General features: G+C 44.5%; 1 protein-coding gene across 1 annotated transcript in view; it reads right to left on the bottom strand.

The window, feature by feature from the left end:
- Positions 1-751: 751 nt before the first annotated feature.
- LOC119951765 (LON peptidase N-terminal domain and RING finger protein 3-like) overlaps positions 752-27,678 on the bottom strand; it is a 35,585-nt gene continuing 8,658 nt past the window's right edge. The window contains exons 4-12 of the mRNA XM_038775105.1: positions 26,079-26,234; positions 24,001-24,232; positions 23,435-23,519; positions 14,759-14,873; positions 13,637-13,758; positions 7,805-7,963; positions 5,349-5,511; positions 2,855-3,004; positions 752-1,693 (exon numbers count right to left, since the gene is read on the bottom strand). Of these exons, the coding sequence (XP_038631033.1) occupies positions 1,535-1,693; positions 2,855-3,004; positions 5,349-5,511; positions 7,805-7,963; positions 13,637-13,758; positions 14,759-14,873; positions 23,435-23,519; positions 24,001-24,232; positions 26,079-26,234 (1,341 nt within the window). The 3' untranslated portion in view covers positions 752-1,534. The remainder of the gene's footprint in view (positions 1,694-2,854; positions 3,005-5,348; positions 5,512-7,804; positions 7,964-13,636; positions 13,759-14,758; positions 14,874-23,434; positions 23,520-24,000; positions 24,233-26,078; positions 26,235-27,678) is intronic.

Raw genomic sequence — 27,678 nt, forward strand, 5'->3', positions numbered from 1 at the left:
AAAAATCAATTGTACAATTACACCCGCGCTACATTTAAACAAAGTTACATGATTCGAGTACAGTGTTTTTAAAACATACAGTTCAAAACATAAAGTTCTCAACCAAATGGTACACTATATAATCAGAATGTGTATTAAAAGGCAGAATTCTGCTATCCTATCCTAATCAACATTAGTATATTAAGCCCAAGGTTTAAGATGTATGATATAATACTTCACACAGAGAATGGGACAGATTTTGTCGGTATAGGCAGTTTAATTATTGCACAATTCCGAATACTCTGTGTGCATGACATGGATAGTTGCAAAAATAAGATAATAAATATATTTAACTTTGGCTTTATGGGAACACATGAGAAGGAATGTGCAAATTCTCAGGTTATACTGAACGTTACTGATAATATAATGAGTCCAAAATCTGACTGGGTGCAAACAATGTTTTCAAGTTAAAAAAAACCTCAAACGTCCCCAGACTAAGTGGTCAGTTCTCAAATTAATTTGTGCTGGACGCAATGATGTCCATGGAAGACGAGGTGCTTCTGGAGGCCGTAAATGCTACATAACCTCAAGTTCTCAAACATACATTTTAAACTCGAGGGAGGTGTGGGCTGGCAGAGTGGCGCAATGGGTCAGAGCGCCAATCTGCGGTGGGAGAGAGTTTAAGTCCCTGATCAGAGTTGTGGCGCAGCAGGGAGGCACCGAATGCAGGTCGATGGGAGTGAAAGAGGGGGGGGGGGGGGGGGGGGGGGGAGGGGGGGGGGGAGGGGGGGGGGGGCGAGAGGAAATCGGACGTTCAAAGGGGTTGCCAACCCAGGCCTCCTCTTGTGTGCCCTCTTGCAGCTATAACCCATCAAACTGTGGTTGGACACGCCATGAATAAAGCTGCTCTTCTGCTTCCTTGGTGTCAGTTCTTTCACACGCCAGGAAACGGAAAGCGGGAAGGGGACAAGTGTTTGGTCTTGCACTTAAAAAAAAGTGTGACAGGAGAACATTACTGGCAGGGCACTTTTGAGAAAAATGCAAACGATTCACTCAGATAAGAAGCTTGCCTGCAAATATGTACCTTCTGCAGTATTTGTTTTCCAGACATAAATAAATCATTCCCCTCACCGCGTCCTTGAGGACAAAATATCACCATTTCAAACTATTGCATATCCCATGCAGATATTTTATCTAGACCCAAGGTTGAAATATAAGTAGATAAGAAAGCATAAATAATTTTTAAAACTTCCGCCCCTCCATAAATATACATATGGTTTAACAAAAATATACATTCTCAAAATAAGATATTTTGGGATTCAGGCTGTAAAAATAGTCACAAAAATGTACTCCGGTTTTCAGCACTAAATGCCGTCAATTGGTTATATTATCAGTAACATTCTTCACATCATCCTGACTATGCACATCCTTCACTAGATGAGATTCCTTTCAGTGGACTTCTTCAGTAATACATGGAAAACGTCACTTGTGTGGTGGCAACAAGTGTTCCTGCCACAGCTTACAGGTCGAGTTGGGACTCAAACCGGGCAGCCGGTCACCGGGGGCAGTTGCGCGACATGAATAAGAGCACACGTCGAATACCATTCAAGCGTTCCTGAAGCGCCGTCATTGCGAGGAAGGGAAGCTGAGCCCGGCTTTCCAGCGGAAGCACGGCCAGCAACCACCAGCACCAGCCCGGGCCATTCGGACTCGCCTGGGAGACAAAGAAAAAAACACAGAGATAAGATCGGCGGGAAAAGGGATACAAGCTGGAGGTCTGAAATCAAAACTGAAAGTGCTGGAAAAGTTCTGGCAGTGTCCGTGGAGAGAGAGAGAGACACACATAGAGCTAGGGTTTCGAGTCCAATATGACTGTTCGTCGGAATTGGAGAGGTAGAAACAGGATGCTGAAAAAGTCAAAACCTTTTTCAACAGCGTGAAACCATCGCATTTTTCTGCCTGTCATCAGCAGAAAGGACACACAGTGAGCTCAAAATGAATTCTCCTCTCGAATGAACAACCATTCAAGATTGCCCTGGAGTACCCAGGAACTAAAAAAGTTAACCTCCAGGGCATTTCAAGCAAAAAAAAGGACAAAAATCAAAGCACTGTTGTTATTCAAATTTTAGAACAGGGCAAGGGTCTTTTATCTCAAAGAGAAGGTTGGGAGTTGAAAAATGAAAAATGAAAATTGCTTATTGTCACGAGTAGGCTTCAATGAAGTTACTATGAAAAGCCCCTAGTTGCCACATTCCGGCGCCTGTCCTGGGAGGCTGGTACGGGAATCGAACCATGCTGCTGGCCTGCTTGGTCTGCTTTAAAAGCCAGCGATTTAGCCAAGTGAGCTAAACCAGCCTCAGCCAGTCAGCCAACCAGCCAGTTGACCTTAGAACCATAAAATTCCTGCAGAAGGAGGCCATTCGGACCATCGAGTCTGCACTGACCCTCTGAAAAAGAGCACCTTGTGGAGATCTTTAAAATTATGAAAGTTTGATAGGGTTGCTATAGAGAGGTTCTGTTCCCTCTTATGGGGTAAAGCAAATCACAAATAAATCTTAGCGAAAATTCGGGAGATAATTATTTACCCAGCAAGTGATTAAAATGTGCAATTTGCTTCCACAAGGATGAGTTAGATGAATAGCACAGAAGGTAGAAAAGCAAATTATGGAGAAGAGACTGGAAGGCGATGAAGATGAGGTTATCTGAAGAGAGGTGGGAGAAGGCTCTTGTGGAGCTAACCAGCTAAAAAGCCTCTTTCTATGCAGCAAATACTTTTGTGAGCTGCTTTTTTTGAAAGGCTTGTGCTGGATGTCTGCTGGCTAAAACCACCTCTGAAATGAAATTCTGCCACATGTAGAGCCAAGCGCCAACACACCTGTATATCTGTATCCTTCCTTGGCATTGGTCCAAAGTGGCTCAGAATTCGAGTCTTCAATATTTGCTCAAGTGAGCCGAACCACATGTATGCCTGATCATAAACTAAGTCATGTAGACGAACAAGTTCAGGATAGTCCTCTCCCTCGACCTGTTGTGTGGAAAAGATCATGAGATTACACATTATTCAGTGCACACATTGTGGAGCAATTACCTGACCAATGATCATATTAATGGCATGTGACTATAGATCTACTTCTACCACCTCCACCAATTCATGCCGTCCTAATATTTTAAGACAATTGGCAAAAGACCCAAAGCAGAGCTGAGGAGACATTTTTCTGTGGAATTTCTTGTGATCTGGAATGTGCTTTCTGAAAGGGTGGTGGAGCACAGTAGCACAGTGATTAGCACTGTTGCTTCATAGCTCCAGGGTCCCAGGTTCAATTCCAGGATTGGGTCACTGCCTGTGTGGAGTCGGCACGTTCTTCCTGTGTCTGCGTGAGTTTCCTCCGGTGCTCCGGTTTCCTCCCACAAGTCCTGAAAGACGTGCTGTTAGGTCATTTGGACATTCTGAATTTTCTCTGTGCACCCGAACAGGCGCCGGAATGTGGTGCAGTGTTAATGTAAGCCTACTTCTGACAATAAAGATTATTATAATAAAGTAGATTCAACAGAAACTATCAAAAAGAGAATTGGATAGAGGAAAGATTGGATGACAGCGAGTTAGGATACTGAACTAGACCCCAACATTTAATAATAATAATAATCACTTATTGTCACAAGTAGGCTTCAATGAAGTTAGTGTGAAAAGCCCCTAGTCGCCACATTACAGCGCCTGGTCGGGAGGCCGGTACGGGAATTGAACCCGCACTGCTGGCATTGTTCTGCATTACAAGCCAGCTGTTTAGCTCACTGTGCTAAACCAGCCCCTTTGTTAACATTTGTTAGGATACCGGCAAGGACTGCAAACAATTTTTTTTTTTAATTTGTAAAAATGCGAGGAAAGGATCCAGGAGTGATGGCTCTGACCAATAGGTATCTTTTAAGTTAAAACAAACTTTAATTTAAACACAGAATTGCCCACATTAACATCAAAGAAATTAGCCTCACAATTCAGTTAAACAGCTCTTGAACAAAATGAAAAGCTTAAATTTACTATCTATATCTGCTATTATTCCAATTAATCAACCCAATACAGTTCAAATGCCACTTATAAATAAAGTTAACAAACAGATTACTTGCTTAGTTTTGTAGATTTTTGGAGAGAGAGAGAGAGAGACCCTTTCAAGAGCAGAACCAGTACACTTAGTACTGCTCAACGTAGGAGCATCTGGCAAACCTACTGTTAAACTTAAAATCCTTATCTCGTCAGACTCTCCTATGGCAAACTGCAAAACTACAGACAGACCTGGTGTCCCACCCCCCCGTCCCCCCCAATGAATTACATCATCCGTATCCCAATAAGTTCCATGATCTGGTTAGCTAGGACTAAACACCACTCCCCCAAATGATCTACTCCCCAGGGTATTTCCAGCAATCATAATAATGTTCCATTAGCCCTCCATAGGTAAACAATTAAATGGTTAGAATCAATCGTGACCTCACCTTTTACACAGTCTGGATACCTTAAACTAGATTCTTTAACAACTTTACTGCAACAAATCTATATCGTCACCTCTGCTTTTAAAAACTTTACTGCAACAAATATAAAATATTAATGCATATTCCAATTTCTCCCATTCATCATACAAGGAACAGCAGGGCAGTAGGGACTAATTGGATAATTCTCTCAAACGAGTCGGGCAGCACGGTGGAGCAATGGTTTGCACTGCTGCCTCACGGTGCCAAGGACCCGGGTTTGAGCCCGGCCCGCTGTCCGTGTGATGTCTGCACGTTCTCCCCGTGTCTGCGTGGGTCTCATCCCCACAAACCAAAGATGTGCAGGGTAAGTGGATTGACAATGCTCCTTAATTGGAAAATTTAAAAAAAGGCCAAATGCAAACACAATGGCAAATGGGCACCTTCTATACTATATGATTCTATCAGTTTACTCAGTTTCTCCAAGGGAAGCAATATCCTGTGGCAAATAAAGTTTAATTCGAAGACTGGTCTTTCATATCCAACTCCAGCAATAACCGTCACACAATTGGCAAAGTATCATAAAAGCAAAATACTGCAGATGCTGAAAATCTGAATAAAACAGGAAATGCTAGAAAAACTTAAGCAGGTTTGGCAGCACCTATGGAGAGACAAAAGGAGTTATCGTTTCTGAAACAAAAACAGAAAATACTGGACAATCTCAGCAGGTCTGACAGCATCGGCGAAGTGAGCTGACGTTTCAAGTCTGGAGGACTCTTTGTCAAATCTATTTTTTAAAATGTTTGAATTTGTCTGACTCTTCAAACCTCTGAAGAGTCATACGGAGCCTGTTTCTCAGTCGAAGTATAATGATGGTTTAAAGATCACGCACGGGATCCTTGATAAAGTGTCACCTTTTTATCTTCAAGGTATTCAATATCTGCAGTACTGTAGCCGTCCTTTTCACTGTGTCGCAACACCTTAAACCGTCGCCTGCCGATGGTGTCTACGACCGAACGACCATCCGAAAAGAACTCGACACTTCTGACCTCCAACATACAGCCATAATCAGCAAAACTACACAGAATAAAATTAACATAGTTATAATATATCTGTACCAGCTATGAAGATTCTAAATGGCTGAAAGTGGTTCGATGGATAGTACCCGCCCTTCTGAGTCAGGAGTGCAGTGCTGAGGGGATGCTGCATCTTTGGAGGAGCTTTCCTTCAGAGGAGATATTAGACTGGAGCTATGTCTGTTTTCAAATTCTTATTTATGGTAGCTTGCGGCAGTTTATCGGCCATCACGCTTCCTACTTTACAAAATGTGTGACACTTCAAAAGTATTTAATCAGCTGTAAAGCCCTTTCTAATGAAGTGATTAACAGCACAATCTGAATGCAAGATCTTTCTCACAATAATCGGTGCATTTAATAATATTGCACAAAAGAAACTCCAAATTTTAGTACATGGCTGGTTAGTTTTTTGTGATGGGTGGAATAGAAGACTGGTCAACAGAAGTGTTTGGCTTCTTACTGTGCCCACCCCAGTCCAACGTCAGAATCTCCACATCATGGCTGAGAGGACATTGACAGAGACTTGGAAGGTTTTCACATTGGCTCAATATCTCAAACAGTGAAGAAGAGCCAACTGTGAATTTCCACTTCAGAGCCGCACATACCTAACGGGAGAGAAAGCAGCACAAACCGCAGTCGCTTCCAATACTGATGAAATTGCCCCTTCAATGATGCTATGCTGTTCACCTCAGCTTCTCCCTGTGATAGTGAGTTCCAGAGGTTTCCCCTGACACAAACACACACACACAAAGGAATTTCACCTCATTCCCCCACAAGTTGTTAAGCCATTTATCTTGAAGAAAAGGATAGTTTAAACCAGACGCACATTGCATAATATTCAAAGAGGGCCAGCTCAGGAACATAGGAGTGTACAGAATGGGAGTAAGGTAAGACAGCCCCTTGAGCCGGATTCTCTCTGCTCAGTTCAGATTTATCCAACTGCTCAGTCACTCGGTCCCTAATAACACGATCTAGTAACTGTCACACAACAATGACAGACCATTAGGCCTATTGTCTCCTGGCTTCGCTTTCACATCCTTATTAAATAGTGGAAAGACATTGACAATTTTCTAATCCATGCAGACAATAATTAAGTCAATGGGCGCAATTCTCCGCACACACGACGGTGCGGAGAATAGCGGGGGTCGTAAATTTTTACGGCCGCGCTAGTCCGACGCCCTCCCGCTATTCTCCCCCCCCCCCCCCACGCCCAACTCCCGACACGAATCGCTGCCGCCGTTTTTTTACGGCCAGCAGCGATTCTCAGCTGGCCGATGGGCCGAATTCCAAGCCCTTTACGGCCGTTTTTACGAACGGCAAACACACCTGGTCTGGCCGTTCGTAAAAACGACGGTAAAGTCCCGATCTTGGCAACCATGGCACCGATTGGCACGGCAGTACCACGGCCCGCGCATGCGCGGGTTTCGCGCATGCACGGGTTTCGCGCAAATGCGCGATGACATCATCCGCGCATGCGCGGGTTGGAGTCTTCCAATCCGCGTATGCGCGGCTGACGTCATGTGATGCGTCAGCCGGCGCAAACTCTGGCAAGCGGGCTTAACGAAATTCGTTAAGCCCGCGATTGCGGAGTTCACGGCTGCGGCATACTAGCCCCGACCGGGGACCAGAATCGGTTCCCGGTCGGGGAGGGGGAGGCTGGCGTCAAACCCGCCCGGTTTTGACGCCAGCCTTACGATTTCTCCCTGTCTGGGAGAATCGCGCCCAATGTTTCAGATCATGGGCGCGATTCTGGGTCATGCTGGGCTGAATGGCCTCCTTCTGTGCTAGAAAGGTATATCCTAAGTTTACAAGCCCTTCTGTGGCCTCACCCTTCCCACTTCTGTGCTCAGCTCCAACGCTACAACCCTCGAAGATCTCTGCCCTCCTCCAATTCTAATGTCTTGCACAACCCTGGTTTTAATCACTTCACCATTGATGGCAATGCTTTCAGGTCCCTCAACCCTAAGTTCAGAAATTCCTCTCTGAAACCTTGCTACCTCTTAGTTTTCATTTATTATATTCTTTGAACCTTACCTCTTTGATCAAGCTTTTGGTTATCTGTCTTAGTATATTATTAGGAACATGCGCATTAGGAACAGGAGCAGGCCATTCGGCCCCACACGCCTGTTCTTCCATTCAATAAGATCATGGGTGATCAGATTGTGGCCTCCAACCCCACGTCTATCCCTTCTGCGGCTCGGTGTCACATGTTGGTTGACAACAATCCTGTGAAACACCTTGGGAGCTGTTAATATGTTAAAAGTACCATATAATTGAAAGTTGTTGTCACTCACCCTTTAACTGGATCACTGAGGCACATTCCAAACTGCTTATTGCCAGTCTCCATACATCTCCGGATCATTAGCCGATAACGAGGTTCAAAGATGTGCAGTGGGCATGGGACAGTAGGGTATGCCATGGTGCAGATGAATATTGGCACAGCTTTGTTGAGACTGGACAAAAAACAAACAAATATTTTCCAGAATTAAAGACTGGGTAGTAAAGAGCATCATTCACCTTATTAATATCAGTAACATTTTAGTACAAATAAATACAGATAGATGGCTCAACTCAACATAAAATCATCTTTGTTCCTTATGTTAAACAATCTAACCATGCCATTTCACAACGATATTGATCCTATCACTTTGAAAATGGAATTAATCTGGTCCATTCCTACACCATTGTGAGACCCGTTTTAACCTTCTGATGACATAGTTACACTGAGCTGGTGGCATACCCTTAACATCTTATTGTATGTCAAACCACCCCAGTTTGTACTTTAGATGGGGACCTGACCATCTCAAGCTGGGAGATAAAAAAAACCAACTTAAGTGTACTTTACCTGAATGCTCGTAGTATTCGGAATAAAGTAAATGACTATGATTTAGTGGCCATTACTGAAACATGGTTAAAGGATGGTCACGACTGGGAGTTAAATATCCAAGGGTAGCAAACTATTCGGAAGGACAGAGTGGATGGTAAGGGAGGTCGTGTTGCTCTGTTATTTAAGGATGACATCGGTGCTATGGAGGATAACGTTGAATCCATTTGGGTGGAAATCAGGAATAGTAAGGCGAAAAAGTCACTGATAGGAGTAGTCTATCGGCCACCAAATAGTAACGATATGGCGGGGCAGGCAATAAACAAAGAAATAACTGATGCATGTAGAAATGGTTCAGCAGTTATCATGGGGGATTTTAATCTACATGTCAATTGGTTTAACCAGGTCGGTCAAGGCAACCTTGAGGAGGAGTTTATAGAATGTATCCGCGATAGTTTCCTAGAACAGTATGTAATGGAACCTACGAGGGAACAAGCGGTCCTAGATCTTGTCCTGTGTAATGAGACAGGATTGATTCATGATCTCATAGTTAGGGATCCTCTCGGAAGGAGCGATCACAATATGGTGGAATTTAAAATACAGATGGAGGGTGAGAAAGTAAAATCAAATACTAGTGTTTTGTGTTTAAACAAGGGGATGAGAGAAGAACTAGCTAAGGTAGACTGGGAGCTAAGACTTTATGGTGGAACAGTTGAGGAACAGTGGAGAACCTTCCAAGCAATTTTTCACAGTGCTCAGCAAAGGTTTATACCAACAAAAAGGAAGGACGGAAGAAAGAGGGAAAATCGACCGTGGATATCTAAGGAAATAAGGGAGAGTATCAAATTGAAGGAAAAAGCATATAAAGTGCCAAAGATTGCTGGGAGATTAGAGGACTGGGAAATCTTTAGGGGGCAACAGAAAGCTACTAAAAAAGCTATAAAGAAGAGTAAGATAGAGTATGAGAGTAAACTTGCTCAGAATATAAAAACAGACAGTAAAAGTTTTTACAAATATATAAGACAAAAAAGAGTGGCTAAGGTAAATATTGGTCCTTTAGAGGATGAGAAGGGAGTTTTAATAATGGGAAATGAGGAAATGGCTGAGGAACTGAACAGGTTTTTTGGGTCGGTCTTCACAGTGGAAGACACAAATAACATGCCAGCGACTGATAGAAATGAGGCTATGACAGGTGAGGACCTTGAGAGGATTGTTATCACTAAGGAGGGAGTGATGGGCAAGCTAATGGGGCTAAAGGTAGACAAGTCTCCAGGCCCTGATGGAATGCATCCCAGAGTGCTAAAAGAGATGGCTAGGGAAATTGCAGATGTACTAGTGATAATTTACCGAAATTCACTAGACTCTGGGGTGGTCCCGGTGGATTGGAAATTAGCAAACGTGACGCCACTGTTTAAAAAAGGAGGTAGGCAGAAAGTAGGAAATTATAGGCCAGTGAGCTTAACTTCGGTAGTAGGGAAGATGCTGGAATGTATCATCAAGGAAGAAATTGCGAGGCATCTGGATAGAAATTGTCCCATTGGGCAGACGCAGTATGGGTTTGTAAAGGGCAGGTCATGCCTAACTAATTTAGTGGAATTTTTTGAGGACATTACCAGTGCAGTAGATAACGGGGAGCCGATGGATGTGGTATATCTGGATTTCCAGAAAGCCTTTGACAAGGTGCCACACAAAAGGTTGCTGCATAAGATAAAGATGCATGGCATTAAGGGTAAAGTAGTAGCATGGATAGAGGATTGGTTAATTAATAGAAAGCAAAGAGTTGGGATAAATGGGTGTTTCTCTGGTTGGCAATCAGTAGCTAGTGGTGTCCCTCAGGGATCCGTGTTGGGCCCACAATTGTTCACAATTTACATAGATGATTTGGAGTTGGGGACCAAGGGCAATGTGTCCAAGTTTGCAGATGACACTAAGATGAGTGGTAAAGCAAAAAGTGCAGAGGATACTGGAAGTCTGCAGAGGGATTTGGATAGGTTAAGTGAATGGGCTCGGGTCTGGCAGATGGAATACAATGTTGACAAATGTGAGGTTATCCATTTTGGTAGGAATAACAGCAAATGGGATTATTATTTAAACAATAAAATATTAAAGCTTGCCGCTGTTCAGAGAGACTTGGGTGTGCTTGTGCATGAGTCACAGAAGGTTGGTTTACAAGTGCAACAGGTGATTAAGAAGGCAAATGGAATTTTGTCCTTCATTGCTAGAGGGATGGAGTTTAAGACTAGGGAGGTTATGTTGCAATTGTATAAGGTGTTAGTGCGGCCACACCTGGAGTATTGTGTTCAGTTTTGGTCTCCTTACTTGAGAAAGGACGTACGGGCGCTGGAGGGTGTGCAGAGGAGATTCACTAGGTTAATCCCAGAGCTGAAGGGGTTGGATTATGAGGAGAGGTTGAGTAGACTGGGACTGTACTCGTTGGAATTTAGAAGGATGAGGGGGGGATCTTATAGAAACATTTAAAATTATGAAGGGAATAGATAGGATAGATACGGGCAGGTTGTTTCCACTGGCGGGTGACAGCAGAACTAGTGGACATAGCCTCAAAATAAGGGGAAGTAGATTTAGGACTGAGTTTAGGAGGAACTTCTTCACCCAAAGGGTTGTGAATCTATGGAATTCCTTGCCCAGTGAAGCAGTTGAGGCTCCTTCATTACATGTTTTTAAGGTAAAGATAGATAGTTTTTTGAAGAATAAAGGGATTAAGGGTTATGGTGTTCGGGCCGGAAAGTGGAGCTGAGTCCACAAAAGATCAGCCATGATCTAATTGAATGGCGGAGCAGGCTCGAGGGGCCAGATGGCCTACTCCTGCTCTTAGTTCTTATGTTCTTATAAGTGCTGAGTACTCTGGGCCAGTAAAAATGGCAGTGGGCTCCCTCCTAATAACCCCTCCTAACCTTTTTGGTCTCCAAGGGCAATTTATCATGGCCAATCCACCCAACTCATCTTTGGACTGGGAGGAAACCAGAGCACCTGGAGAAAACCCACGCAGACACGGGGAGAGCAGACTCTGCGCAGACAGTAACCCAGCGGAGAATTGAACCTGGGGCCCTGGCATTGTGAAGTCACAGTGCTAGCCATTTGTGCTAGCATGCTGCCCATAGGAGTTCCTGTTGTCGGGATGCTCCAGGGAAGACTGTAGGGAGTTGGACGGATGTGGGTTCAAACCCCACTTCAGAAACCCAAGTGCAATAATGTGGGTAGACACGCTCTGCCATACTGAAGGTGGGCTGCCCCCTCAGTGATGCAGTCTTTCAAATGAGATGATCAATCAAGATTTTGTCAGCTTCCTCTGGTGGACATAAAAGAACAATAGGGGCATATGAAAAATGAAAATCGCTTATTGTCACGAGTAGGCTTCAATGAAGTTACTGTGAAAAGCCCCTCGTCGCCACATTCCGGTGCCTGTCTGGGGAGGCTGGTACGGGAATCTAACCGTGCTGTTGGCTTGCTTGGTCTGCTTTAAAAGCCAGCAATTTAGCCTGGTGAGCTACCTCGACCAATATTTATCCCTTAATCAACATCACCAAAAACAGATAATCTGATCACTATCACATTGCTGCTTATGAGAGCTTGTTGGGGTGGAAATGGCTGTTGTGTTTCCCACATTACCACATGAGTTATACCAAAGTACCAATTTGTTGTAATGTGCTTTGGGACACCCCGACGACATGACACGCACTGTGTCAATGTATGTTAAACCTGGAGTCAAAGGGCAGCACGGTGGCACAGTGAGTAGCACTTCTGCCTCACGGCGCCGAGGTCCCAGGTTCGATCCCGGCTCTGGGTCACTGTCCGTGTGGAGTTTGCACATTCTCCCCGTGTTTGCGTGGGTTTCGCCCCCACAACCCAAAGATGTGCAGGGTAGATGGATTGGCCGCGTAATTGGCCCCTTAATTGGAAAAAATTAATTGGGTACTTTAAAAAAAATGTTTTTTAAACCCTGGAGTCAATGGGAATCAGAGGGAGACCTAGACTCATACTTGGCACAAAGGAAGATGGCTGTGGTTGTTGGCAGTCAGTCAATCATCTCAGTTCCAAGGCATCACTGCAGGAGTTCCTCAGAGTAATGGCCTAGGCCCAACCATCTCCAGCTGCTTCATCAATACCCTGCCTTCCATCAGAAGGTCAGAAGTCGTTTGCTGCACAATGTTCAGCACCATTTGCGACTCCCGAGATACCGACAATATCCAGGCTTGGGCAAGTAACATTCACGCCACACAAATGCTAGGCAATAACAATCTGCAACAAGAGAGAATCTAACCATCACCTCTTGATATTCAATGGTATTACTATTGCTGAATCCCCCACCATCAATATCCTGGGGGATTATCATTGACCAGAAACTGAACTGACTAGCCATATAAATACTGAACCTACTACAGCAAGTCAAGAGCTAGATATTATGTGCAAGTAACTCACATCCTGATTCCCCCAAAGCTTGCCCACCATCTACAACGCACAAGTCAGGAGTGTAATGGAATGCTCTCCACTTGCCTGGATGAGTGCAGCTCCAACAACACTCAAGAAGCTCAGCACTATCTTGGACAAAGCAGCCCGCTTGATTGGCACCTCATTCACCAACATTCACTCCCTCCACCACCGATGCATAGCGGCAGCCGGATGTACCATCTGCAAGATGCACTGCGAGAAACTAACAAATCACCTCAGACAGCGCCTTCCAAACCACGGCCACTATCATCTAGAAGGCCAAGGGCAGCTGGATGTTCCCCCCCAAGTCACTCACCATCCTGACTTGGAAACATATTGGCTATTCCTTTACTGTCACTGGATCCAAGTCCTGGAACTCCCTCCCTTTCAGCACTGTGGGTGGGCGGACACCATATTGACGGCAGGGGTTCATCACCATTTTCCCCCAAGGGCAATTAGGGATGGGCAATAAATACCGGCCACTGATGCCCACATTCCAAGAATGAAAAAAAATATTTCTTTTGCATGGGTACAAAGCTAAACATGCAGTGTCTATGTGTTAAATATGGCCTTGACCCTAATGGCATATGCAAACTTACCATTTGAACTATGTACATTAATTCTTCTTTTTGAACATAAATCACTCCACCTTATTAGTGGCAGGCAGTAACCAAAAAAAGTCTCCAGAAATGGACTGGTAACAGCAAATGCGTAATCACGTCAAGAATAATTCTTTAATTATTTGATTTCTGAACAAATACTGACAGGGAAGAGTTCTTTCAATCAAAATTACTAGTAATTCTCTCGTCACTAGTAATGGAATTCCAAAATGGCAATGGTTTTACTATTGACCTACTTTGACAATTCTGCCATCTCCTCATCATTCACTCTTTTTCGTTCAGCAAGTTCCTCTGGCAGGTAATGCTCAATTAACTCTTCTATTAGAGCAGTTCCATTATACTTTCTCAGTGCCTGATACTGCAAGAAGGAAGAGCAAGTGTGTTAACATTTCTATTTACAATGAGAAGTCATTGCACTGCTTACATGGGATGTTAACCCACAGATAAAACCACAGTAGCAATGAGAGTTACTTACATAAACCACGCCATTCAGAATACAACTGCCTAGTGCTGGTAGTTTTTACAAAGCATTCACAGTCGTGAGACGGGCCATGAAGCCCAACAAGTGCGTACCAATGTTTATGTTCCACATAAGCTTCCCCTCACCTCTCTTCATCCGTCAACGTAACCTTCTATTCCTTTATTGTTCCCAAATGTGTTTAAGTAGCTTCCCTTAACTAGTCCTGGTGGGAGCAAGTTCCACATTCTAACCATTCTTTAGGTGAAAAAGGTTTCTCCTGAATTGCCAAACAGATATATTGCAGACTTTCTGCCCTCGGGTTCTAGTTTTGCACACAATCTTCTCTACCGTGACACAGTGATTAGCAACTGTTGCCTCACAGCGCCAGGCACTGAGGTTTAATTCCACCTTTGAGTGACTGTCTGTGTGGAGTCTGCACGTTCTCCCAGTGTCTGCGTGGATTTCCTCCGGGTGCTCCGGTTTCCTCCCACAGTCCAAAAGATGTACAGGTTAGGTGGATTGGCCATGCTAAATTACCCCTTCGTATCCAAAGATGTGCAGGTTAGGTGGGGTTATGGGGATAGGGTGGGGAGTGTGTCAGGGTGGAATGCTTTTACAGAGGGTCGGTATGGACCCGATGGGCCAAATGGCCTCCTTATGCACTGTAGGAATTCTATGGTTCTACATTAAAGTCCTGCACACTCTTAAAGATCACCCTCCTTTCCAGCAAAAAGGAAATCCCAAGCTGTTCAATTTCCCCAACAATTACAACCCCTCAGTTCTGGTATCATTCTAATCAATTTTTTTTGCCAAGTTTTGATCATAAGCTATGTAAAGACAGTTACAACACACAATGAAATGATCACCGAGGTTGCTCTGATAGATGACATGGACTTACCTCAGGTAGGACTTCTTTACAAAGAGGACATTTTGGACTGTGATCCATGCATCGTTCGATACATTTAAGACAAAAGGTGTGTCCGCAGGGGGTGGTGATGGGTTCATAGTACAACCTAAAAGAAAGCAAACGCAAAAAAAAGCAGACCACTTGCAATAGAGGTAAATGGTAGAAATTACTGTCATGGTGTCACAAATGTAAAACCTTTTTTCCATCCCTAACAAGGAAACGATGTTCATGCTCAGAGCATGGAAATTCGAATTTCAGTCACATAGTGGCAGCATCAAGCACTCCCAGGTGGGGGAAGCACAGTTATGTCCCCTTCTACTCTGCTACAACCTCCAGAGAATACTCCTTTCCATCCATTGACTCCATCTACACCTCCCGCTGCCTTGGGAAAGTGGGCAGCATTATCAAAGACCCCTCCCACCCGGCTTACTCTCTCTTCCAACTTCTTCCATCGGGCAGGAGATACAAAAGTCTGAGAACACGCACGAACAGACTCAAACACAGCTTCTTCCCCACTATTACCAGACTCCGAAATTACCCTCTTATATACTGACCTGATTAATGCTACACTTTTGTATGCTTCACCTGATACCAGTGTTTATGTATTTGCATTGTAGACCTTGCGTTGTCCTTATGTACTTCATTTACATGCATTAAATGATCTGGTTTAGAGCTGTTCGCAGAAAAATACTTTTCACTGTACCTCGGTACACGTGACAATAAACAAATCCAGATAAACAAACCCATGATGCACCACTGAATTTCGTACTATTGTCTGTACCAGAGATCCTGTAGTCTGTGTCCGAGAGTCCCTATTAAAGAAAACTAGCAACACTTTTCAGCCCATGCTTGACAGACACGGTTTAAACTCATGCTATGTAGGACAATTGCAGCCAGCAATAGATTCTCATATGGTAAGATCTGGTTAGATCTGAGCCCAAAACCAGCAATAGATTCTCATCTGGTAAGATCTGGTTAGATCTGAGCCCAAGTCTCAGAAATGAGAATTCTCTGCCTAACCCACTGCATTACTTAGTTGAGCTTGTACAAACACTTAATGCTACTTTAAAAGAACCATAAGCCACTTAAATAATATCACACAGCAAATATATTTTACTCAATGCTGTTTTACAATAGTCTCTTGTGCAATGAATGCCATGAGCCACTGGTTTTGATCCACACACTGCCTAACTCTTCAATCCAGATTTGCTGTTGAGCTAATAAAGAAGGCATGATGGTAACTAAATATGATACATGTGCTGGAGCTTCCTCAGAGTGGCCAGGTTTCCCCCCACAGTCCAAAGATGTGCAGGTTAGGTGGATTGTTCATGCTGAATTGCCCGAAGATGTGCAGATTAGGTGGATTGTTCATGCTGAATTGCCCGAAGATGTGCAGGTTAGGTGGGGTTACGGGGATAGGGTGGCGGAGAGGACCGAGCTAGGGTGCTCTTTTGAAGGATCAGTGCAGACTCAATTGGCCGAATGGCCTCCTTCTGCACTGTAGGGATTCTATGGAGTTTTAAATGATGATCTAGTTTGTCCAGCAGAGGCAGAACTATATTTTTGCTTTGGTTTGTAAACTCTAAATATAATAAAGCCTCTGTTTTTGATCTATTTATTGGTGCACAAAGAAGATTTTGTGGCACAGTGGGTCACGTCCCTGCCTCTGAGACAGAAGCTCTGGGTTCGAATCTCTCCCCAGGACCTGGTGATCAAGGGAGGTGTGTTCATAACATGGCCAAACAGGTCGAGCATCAACCTGAAAACCCTTTCAATAAATATCAAAAGAAATGGGGGAGATTCCAGGTCAGTCATGTGATGAAGACGGTTGCAGTTTCAACTATCACTATTTATCGCTCCAAACTGCAACATGCATGTGCATGTTGCCACACCAACTTGGACTTGCTGAATAAATCGGAACACACCACCACCACAAAGAGGTCGAGATAAGGCTGAAATTATAAAGTGATTATTATTTCGCTAACAAACAATTGACAGTGTTGCTAGCACAGTGGTTAGAAAGTTATGACTCCCACTTTACTTCTTTCTGTAAAGTACTTCACTGTAACTGTAAAGTACTTTCTGTATTACAATGGTGGCTTAAGACCCACCCAGTTCAGCATGGGGCTAAATACATTCACTACACAAGACCATAAGAAGTAGAGACAGGAATAAGCCATTCAGCCCCTCGAGCCTGTTCGGCCATTTAATAAGATCATGACTGACGTAATGTACACCAAATCCACTTTCCTGCCTTATCTCTGTAAACTTAACTTCCGCTATTGATTAAAAACCTATCGATCTCAGCCTTGAAAACTTTCCAGGTCTTGGCCAAAGCTTACTCGGGTAAAGAATTCCAAAGATTCACCGGCCTTTTGAGAAAAGAAATCCGTCCTCAAATCCGTCTTAAATAAGCACCCCCTCATTCTGTCCTCTGGACCTACATTCCCACACGAATGGAAATATCCTCCCAACATTTATCCTGTCTAACACCCTAATAATCTTATATGTTTTAATCATATCATTGCTCATTCTTCTCAACTTCAAGGAGTGCAGACCCAACCTGTTTAACCGAGACTGTTGATTCTGAACTAGCCAAGTTGCTATGATTATTTGTATCCTTTTCTGTGACAAGCCACTCGCTCGATGTTGTTTATTATGCTTCCTTGACATTCCTCCACTTCTTGTTCCACCTTCCTCTCGTGTGCAGGTAAATACTCTACTGCTCCCATTCTTCAGACCTACCCAAATCATCACAGTCATTGCTCTTGCCTCTTCTGTTGGTTCTGATCCAAGCCATGTCGGTATTATATCATTCGTCATTCTTTAATGTCCTAGATTCGCAGTATTCCTCTCAGACAAATCATTTGTGCTGTTAGTATCTTTTACTCTTAAATCTTTCTCATGCTCCAGCACCCAGGGCCATTCAATAACGTGGGGATAAACATCGCATGATAAATTCTTGCCTTTGATTTTTTAACGAGAAGATCCCTCGGGTGAGATTTCCCCGGCCCTTCCCACCAATGGGATATTCCAATCCCCCCCACCCCCCCCCCCCCACCCCCCCACCCCACAAGTATGCTTACATTAACGCTGCAAGGAAGTTACAGTGAAAAGCCCCTAGTCGCCACATTCCGGCACCTGTTCAGGGACACAGAGGGAGAATTCAGAATGTCCAAATTACCTAACAACCTTTTGGGACTTACACATCTTTGGACACTAAGGGACAGTTTATCACGGCCAATCCACCTAACCTGCACATCTTTGGACTGTGGGAGGAAACCCACATAGACATGGAGGGGGGGGGGGGGGGGGGGGGGGGGGGATGGGGAGTGCAAACTCCAGCCAGACACACAGTCACCCAAGGCTGAAATTGAACCCGGTGACCCTGGCACTGTGAGGCAGCAGGGCTAACCACAATATCAGTAAGACTCACAACACATATTTCTGAAATGGAAGTTGTGTTGGCAAATGTGCTTTTTTGAGGTTATAATTAGCAGAGCATACAAGGAAGAGCCAGTGGATGGCATGCATTTCACTTTTCAAAAAGCTCTCCAACAAAGCCAACCTCAAGAGTGTATTGCCAAAATTCCACCAGCACATCTCCTGTCCCAAGAGGGGCGACAAAATCAAGGGCGCCTACCGTTCCATCCCCCGACCCCATTTTGGGAAATCAGACCAAAAGACGGTGCTCCTTCTCCCGGCTTACAAGCAGAAACTCAAGCGGGAGAATCCGGCTAAGAAGTTTGTGCAGTGCTGGTCTGAGGAGACAGAAGAGCTCTTACATGACTGCTTAGAGACAGTGGACTGGTCCATATTTAAGAACTCAGCGACTAACTGAAATGAGTATGCCACCACCAAATGTCAGCAAATGTGTGGACGACTGCGTGCCAAAGAAAGCAGTACGTGCGTTCCCCAACCGGAAACCATGGCTCAACCGCGAGATTGACTCCCTACTGAAGGACAGATCTGAGGCGTTCAAGGCAGACGACCCTGTCCTATACAAGAAATCCAGGTACGACCTCCGTAAAGCCATCCGAGATGCCAAGAGAGAATATCAAACTAAGCTAGAGTCACAGACAGACTCTCGGCGGTTGTGGCACGGACTAAACAACATAACGGGCTACAAAGCGATGCCGAGCAGTATCTCTGGCAGCAGCGCACCCCTCCCCGATGAACTTAATGCATTCTATGCTCGGTTTAAGCAGGTAACCAACAATCCGCTGACGAGTGCCCCAGCAGCCCATAATTCACCCATACCCACCATCACAGTTTCCGAAGTAAGATCGGCCTTCCTGAAAGTGAACCCATGGAAGGCGACGGGCCCGGACGGGATCCCTGGTCGTGCACTCAAAGCCTGCGCATACCAGCTGGCAGAGGTATTCACAGACATCTTTAACCTATCCCTACTCCACTCCGAGGTCCCCACCTGCTTCAAGAAGACCACCATCATACCGGTACCAAAGAAGAACCAGGCAACATGCCTCAATGACTACCGCCCGGTGGCCCTGACGTCAGTTGTAATGAAGTGCTTTGAGAGGCTGATCATGAAGCGCATCACCTCCATACTCCCGGAACGCCTTGACCCACGTCAATTCGCATACCGTCGCAACCGGTCCACATCAGATGCCATTTCCCTGGCCCTACACTCATCCCTAGAGCATCTCGAAAACAAGGACTCCTACATCAGACTCCTATTTATTGACTACAGCTCCGCCTTCAACATCATAATCCCAGCCAAGCTCATATCAAAGCTCCAAAACCTAGGACTTGGCTCTCCATCTGCAACTGGATCCTTGACTTTCTGACCAACAGACCACAATCAGTAAGAATAAACACCAACCCGTCCACCACAATAGTCCTCAATACCGGTGCCCCGCAAGGCTGTGTACTTAGCCCCTTACTCTACTCCCTGTACACATACGACTGCGTGGCAAAACTTGGTTCCAACTCCATCTACAAGTTTGCTGACGATACGACCATAGTGGGCCGGATCTCAAATAACGACGAGTCAGGAGGGAGATAGAGAACCTAGTGGAGTGGTGTAACAACAACAATCTCTCCCTCAATGCCAGCAAAACTAAAGAGCTGGTCATCGACTTCAGGAAGCAAAGTACTGTACACACCCCTGGCAGCATCAACGGAGCCGAGGTGGAGATGGTTAACAGTTTCAAATTCCTAGGGGTGCACATCACCAAAATCTGTCCTGGTCCAATCACGTCGACGCTATCACCAAGAAAGCACAACAGCGCCTTTACTTCCTCAGGAAACGAAGGAAATTCGGCATGTCCACATTAACCCTTACCAACCTTTACAGATGCACTATAGAAAGCATCTTATCGCTACCCACTGCTGCACAAAACATTCTACAGCCTGGTATGGCAACTGCTCGGCCCAGGACCCCAAGGAACTTCAGAGAGTCGTGAATACTGCCCAGTCCATCACACGAACCTGCCTCCCATCTATGGACTCCATTTACACCTCCCGCTGCCGGGGGAAAGCGGGCAGCATAATGAAATGAAAATCGCTTATTGTCACGTGTAGGCTTCAATGAAGTTACTGTGAAAAGCTCCTAGTCGCCACATTCCGGCGCCTGTCCAGGGAGGCTGGTACGGGAATCGAACTGTGCTGCTGGCCTGCTTGGTCTGCTTTAAAAGCCAGCGATTTAGCCTGGGGAGCTAAACCAGCCCCAATTAAGGATCCCTCCCACCCGGCTTACTCACTCTTCCAACTTCTTCCATCGGGCAGGAGATACAGAAGTATGAGAACATGCATGAACAGACTCAAAAACAGCTTCTTCCCCACTGTCACCAGACTCCTAAATGACCCTCTTATTGACTCATTAACACTACACCCTGTATGCTTCATCCGATGCCAATGCTTATGTAGTTACATTGTATATCTTGTGTTGCCCTATTATGTATTCTCATGTATTTTCTTGAATTTTGTTTAATTCCCTTTTCTTCCATGTACTGAATGATCTGTTGAGCTGCTTGCAGAAAAATACTTTCACTGTACCTCGGTACACATGACAATAAACAAATCCAATCCAATCCAATCCATAAGGTGCTGTAGAATGTTTTGTGCAGCAGTGGGTAGCGTCCCCGTCTCTGAGCCAGAAGCTCGGAGTTTAAGTCCCACCCCAGGACTTGATGACCAAGGAAGGTGTGTTCATAGTGTGGCCAAATAGGTTGAGTATCAACCTGCAAATCATTCCAACATTTGCGAATGGCAGACGCTAAGAATGGGAGAGATTACTGGTCAGCTACATGATAGAAAGAAATTGGAGCCTCTACCAAAACTATCGTTAGCTCCAGTCTACGACATGTATGTAAAAGTGTATGCTGCCATAGACTCTCGAGTTGGTTAGACAGCCAGTACGGATCAGATTTCTGGCAACAGCACATGGTTCGATCCCCCTTCCTGTTGGGATGGATTTGAGACTTGCTCTCATTCCCTAGCTGTGGTGGAGATCAAGTTGGTGGGTTGAACCTGCCTTCAGGCAGAGAACTAAAGGAAAAGGTGCTGCACAGAAGGTGTTGCACAAAACTAGAGCTGGGATTTCCTGGCCCTGTGGTGGGATCTGCCGTTGGGAGATTCGGCAACTCAGACAACAGTCCATTGGCTTTCTGAGGGACCGGACAATCCCGGTAACGGCCAGAAGGCCCCTCGGGCTCGTGGGATTGAAGATTGGTTTATGGCGAGGAATAAATGGGTCATTTTCAGTTGTCAGCCTGCAATGAAGGGAGGCACTGCAAGGAGCAGTGCTGGGGCTGCTGCAAGGAGCAGTGCTGGGGCTGCTGCAAGGAGCAGTGCTGGGGCTGCTGCAAGGAGCAGTGCTGGGGCTGCTGCAAGGAGCAGTGCTGGGGCTGCTGCAAGGAGCAGTGCTGGGGCTGCTGCAAGGAGCAGTGCTGGGGCTGCTGCAAGGAGCAGTGCTGGGGCTGCTGCAAGGAGCAGTGCTGGGGCTGCTGCAAGAAGCAGTGCAGGGGCTGCTGCAAGGAGCAGTGCTGGGGCTGCTGCAAGGAGCAGTGCTGGGGCTGCTGCAAGGAGCAGTGCTGGGGCTGCTGCAAGGAGCAGTGCTGGGGCTGCAATGGTTTACAATCTACATCAATAACTTGGCTGAGGCGGTGGTGTGTTATTTATTCAAGTCATGTGGGAAAATAAGCATTTAGCGAGATGCAAAGAGCCTCCAAAGAGATAAAGACATGTTGAGTGAGTGGGCAAAAACAAGGCAGATGGAATATATCATGGAGAAGTGAGAAGTTATCCTATTCAGAAGGAAAAATAGAAATAGAATATTTTCTAAATGGCGAGAGACGAGGACTGCAATTCTCCGGTGTTGCGATTGACTTTGCTCGCTGGCAGCGCATCCTCACCAGTGCGTTTCATGGCGGCATGAGGTGGTTACAATGAGAAACCCTAATGACAAGCGGCAGGAAGATAGAGTCGCGCCGCACGGTCGGGAAACACGTGGCTGGGGAACCGTAAAATCTTCCCCTAGATTTATTGGTATTCATTGTCCATGAATAACAATTAACATGTAGATACATCACGTAGTTCGAAAAGCAAATGATACGTTAGCCCTTATTACAAAAAGGCTGGAGTATACCAATGAAGAAGTCTTGCAGAAGTTGCCTAGGACTTTGGGGAGATTGCAGCCGAGGTACTGAATACACTTTGGGCTCCGCATCCAAGGAAGGATATACTTGCATTGGAGGGAGTGCAATATGGGTTCACAAGATTGTTTCCTGGGATGACGAGGGATCGTCCTTGGAGGGAACATTGACCAGAATGGAGTTTAGAAGAGAAAGAGTAGATCTCATTGAAACATAAAAGAGCCTTGATAGGATAAATGCTGAGAAATTGTTTCCCCGGGCTTGGGATATGTTTTAAACATCTTGAACACTGTGGCAGTCTCAAAAGAAGGAGTCAGTCATTTAAGACACAAAGGATGGGGCAATCTCTGGAATCATCTCCCCAAGAGAGCTACGAATGCTCAGTCGTTGAGTGTATTGAAGACAAAGACTGAGAGATTTTTGGATGTTGAGGGTAATAAAGAATATGGGAGTACAGGAAAGTGGAGTGCAGTTAAAAGATCAGGCAGGAATGATGGAGCCGTCGCCAAGGATCAAATGGCCTAAATCTGCTCCTATTTCTCATAATGACAACTATCCACATAGAAGCTCATCGGTATGTCTACTTCAATGAATGAAGGCAACTACTTTGAGATGTGCTGAAGTCGTAAAAGGTGCTACGTAAAGGCAAGTATTGAGGGAGTGCTAAGTTGCAGGTGGTGCACTGCTTGACATGAAACTGAGCTCCGGTCTTCATCAGGCATGGAAAGTAGCATTTCAGAGAAAAATGGGGAAATTAACCAGATTGGCCTGGCTAATATTTATTCCTCTATCCACATCTAAGGAAAAAAAAGCAGATTATCGGATTGTTACCAAATTTCAGCTTTTAGGAATTTGCTGTGTGCAAATTGGCTACCACATGCCTTATATTACCACAGTGACTGCACTTCAAAAGGTATTTAATTGGCTTTAAAGTGTTTTGCAGTGTTGAGATTATAAAAGGTGATGTAAAAATGCAAGTTACCGATTCTAAGACATAATCATGCAGCAAGTTAGCATTAGCGCTAGAAGAATGGCAGGAACCACCATGTACCTCATACACAAGGAACACTCCAAGTCAAACGCATCAACGAGCTTAGGTAGGACATCATGTTCTCTGCGTGGACTCTGTAATCTTGCTACATGTTTGAATAAAACATTTTAAGATGCATATATCAAAATCCATGGTCTTAATCAGAGTGGAAATTATTTCATTAAATACAAATTATTGACAATATTTACAAAAGTCTTTGTCGAAAATATGCTGCAATATCAAGAAGGTTTTTACTGTTATTGCGATGAACAATACATTACTACAGGAACAAGAATTTTAGGCGCTAAAACTGATAAAGATTTGAGAACCATCCTGCTGCATGGTTTTCATGGATAAATGGAATATGGTCCTTAAAAATACCAGGAAAATTCCTGGAAATGATCATCCTAGTATAAGGAAAAAGTAAAATTTGCCTTGTCAAACAATGATATTATAAATGGAGAGGGTTGCTATGCGCCATTTCTAAAGTAATGGTAAAAATCAAGGAATCAACAAAAGAAATGCACTTATTCATGCACCCCAACATGCACTCATCTTCGATGGATTAGTTTGAATGAATACTATACCTCGCTTTTTGCATTTACTGTAGCCTTCAGTTGATCCAGGTTTATCTTCTCTGGCTTTGCGTTTTATTGTTAAAGAATTCTTCTTTTCAGAAGGAGAGAAGGCTCGTTTGGTGGACAATCTTTTCAGTGTGTCTTGATTGCCGCTCACCCCTTGTGCTGGCTTGGTTAAGTGACAGTAGGAGTGACTTTTCCATTCTTGCCTAGGGTCTATGCCAGCTGTATCGACATTCACCTTTAAGAAAGAAAGAAAGGACACATTTCTGAAAATACAGAATCGCAGATTGAATGAATAGAGCTCTCCATTGCTCCAACAATACCCTAACAGAACAGTATTTTCATGCATAAGTGCGTGCAACATTCACCTATTCAGCACTCGTTAATTCATCATTAAAAGTGCCATCAGAAAGCAAAATATTGGAAGCACTGAAATCTAAATAAAAACAAAAAGATGCCAGAAACACTCTCCAGCTCAGGCAGCACCGTGAAGAGAGAAACAGGTTTTTAAAAAAGTTTAAAGTGCCCAATTCTGTTTTTTTTTCAATTAAGGGCAATTTAGTGCGGCCAATCTACCTAACCTGCACATCTTTGGGCTCTGGGGCGTGAGACCCACGCAGACACAGGAAGAATGTGCAAACTCCACATGGACAGTAACCCGGGGCCGGGATTGAACTCAGGTCCTCGGTGCTGTGAGGCAGCAGTGCTAACCACTGTGCCGCCCAGAAGAAAACAGAGTTAACGTTTCTGCTGAAGGCCATTGAACAATCTGAAATATTAACCGCATTATACTCTCCACAGAATGATCATGCCAGCTACGTTGGTGAACGACCTTCACCCAAAAAGACACAACTTCAGGATCATTATAGTTGGCTTGATAAAAGGTTTAGTTGACCAGCTCCATCAAATTGGTCCAGTTTTGAGATGTTTCGCCCATTTTTCCACAAAAAGATTATGAAAATATTAATTATGCTTAATGGTCTACATCCACCATTGATCCAATGCTGTGATTTTAAAATTCTCATTCCTCATATTCAATTTGGTCTAAGGCATCAACCCTCCCAATCTCTCAAATGTCCTCCAACAGCACGGTGGCACAGTGGTTAGCACTGCTACCTCACAGTGCCAGGGACCTGGGTTCAATTCCGGCCTTGGGTGACGTCTGTGTGGAGTTTGCTCATTATCCGCGTGGGTTTCCTCCGGGTGCTCCGGTTTCCTCCAACAGTCCAAAGATGTGCAGGTTAGGTGGATTGGCCATGATATAAATTGACCCTTAGTGTCCAGGGATGTGCAGGTTAGGTGGGGTTACGGGGTTACAGGGATAGGGCAGGGGAGTTGGTCCAGGTAGGGTGCTCCTTCAGAGGGTTGATGCGGACTCGATGGGCCGACTGGCCTCCTTCTGCCCTGTAGGGATTCTAGGATTCTATGAATTGTGAAAATCTCAGATCTCCACACTCCTCTAATTCTGATCTCTTTAGTGTGTCCTCCAGCTCCTTCGCACACTACTGGTAGACATGTTGTCTTCTGCCTCAGTCAAAGCTCCAGATATCCACTACCTAAAACCTGTCATGTCATCTCTCTCACCTCCTTTAAGATGCTTCTCAAATCCCACCTCTTTGATCACTTGTCCTAGTGTCTCCTTCTTTGGTTCAGTGTCAATCTTTTGAATATGTTCCTGTGAAACACTTGGGATGTTTTAACATGTTAAAGCCACCATAGTGATTAGGAAGAGGGATTAACCTAGGATTACCCCTCTCTCTGGATCTGTAAAGACTTAATTACCTGCAAATGCTCGCATTCAAAGTATTGTCTTACATCTTTGACTTTGTCTATATATATGTTTCTGGAATGTTCTCTTCATTCACCTGAGGAAGGAGCAGTGCTCCAAAAGCTAGTGATTTGAAACAAACCTGTTGGACTTTAACCTGGTGTTGTAAGATTTCTTACTGTGCTCACCCCAGTCCAACGCCGGCATCTCCACATTAAGAGATGCAAAGGAAATTCAGTAAAGGTCTCGCCTCTGATCTTTCAAGAAAGTATGCTGTGTTCGGGTTGAAATATCACAATGTCCTACTGCAACACACCTTACATGAATTTTCAAATAGGTTGGCGGAATTTCTCGAATTCAGTGAGTTCAGGACAATTCCCTTAATTCGTGATCGTGGAGACATCATTTGCATTACGTTGGGTAACCTTTGATGCATGTTTTCAGCACTGGGTGAAAGCAGATCACATAGAATCTGGAAAAACGAAGCAAAGAAAAAAATGAATTTAATAAGATCTATATTTGACTTTTGTTTAAAGTTGTGACATCACTTGAAATTGAATGCTGGTACTGACCTGCTTACAAGTTGTTCCAAGACAGCACATTTGAGCTAGGAGACTGAAATATTTCTAACATTACAATTCCGGCGCCTGTTCCCGCACCAGCCTCCCCGGACAGGCGCCGGAATGTGGCGACTAGGGGCTTTTCACAGTAACTTCATTGAAGCCTACTCGTGACAATAAGCGATTTTCATTTCAATTGATCTCATACCTATGAATGTTCATACTCCTACCATTTAGGAGTAGGAATATACCATTTTGCCCCTCCAGCTGGCTCTGCCATCTGATAAGACAATGGCTGTCTGATTGTGGCACTTGGAGCCTCAATTCCACATTTCCAGCTACCGCCGAAACCCGCTGACCTTCTTGTTAGTCAAGGTTGTACCTCCCTCTGTATAAAAAAACGTCTCCATGGGGAAGAAAGCAACTCACTCATGACGCTCTGAGAGAAAAAACAAATCTCCTCACAAGGGGAAACACCCTTTCAGCATCCACCCTGCCCAGTCCATTCAGGATCGTATCTGTTTCAATAAGATCGCCTCTCATTCTTCTAAACTCCAACAGATACAGGTCCAACCTGCCCAACCTTTCCTCATAAGATCGCCCCCTCATCTCAGGAATCATGCGAGTGAACCTTCTAAGTTATTCTAGGGTTCTTAGAGGCTGGTTTAGCACACTGAGCTAAATAGCTGTCTTTTATAGCATAACAAGGCAGGCCAGCAGCACGGTTCAATTCCTGTACCAGCCTCCCCGAACAGGTGCCGGAATGTGGCGACTAGGGGCTTTTCACGATAACTTTTCATTTGAAGCCTACTTGTGACAATAAGCAATTTTTATTTCATTTCGTCAAAGCAATTATGCTCTTTCTTAAATGAGGAGAGCAAAAGTGTACAATAAACACTAGATGTGGTCTCAGCAATGTCCTTAGCTGAGCTGTCCTGTAGCCAAATATCCCATCGCAACATACAACATTCCATTCGACTTCCTAATCACTTCCTGTACCTGCATCCTGATTTGTTGTGATTCCTTTGTACTGCAGTCCATTCTTCCTTCAAAAATAGATACGTTCACATGTTTCCACAATATGCTCCACGTGCTAAATTTCCTGTTCAGTCATTCAACCTATCTATATCCCTTTGCAGACTTCTTTCGTCATTTTCACAGGTAACTTTCCTACCTATCTTGGTGTCATCTGCAAATTTAGCAACCATACAGTCAGTCCCAGCACCCAATTCCTTGATATAGATTGGAAATAGTTGACACACCAGCACTATCATTGTGGCATGCTGCTTTTTACATCTTGTCAAATCAAAAATGACCTACATATGCCTACTTTTTGATTTGATTTATTATTGCCAC

Source organism: Scyliorhinus canicula, chromosome 17 (assembly GCF_902713615.1).
Source record: "Scyliorhinus canicula chromosome 17, sScyCan1.1, whole genome shotgun sequence".
NCBI classification, from domain to species: Eukaryota; Metazoa; Chordata; class Chondrichthyes; order Carcharhiniformes; family Scyliorhinidae; genus Scyliorhinus; species Scyliorhinus canicula.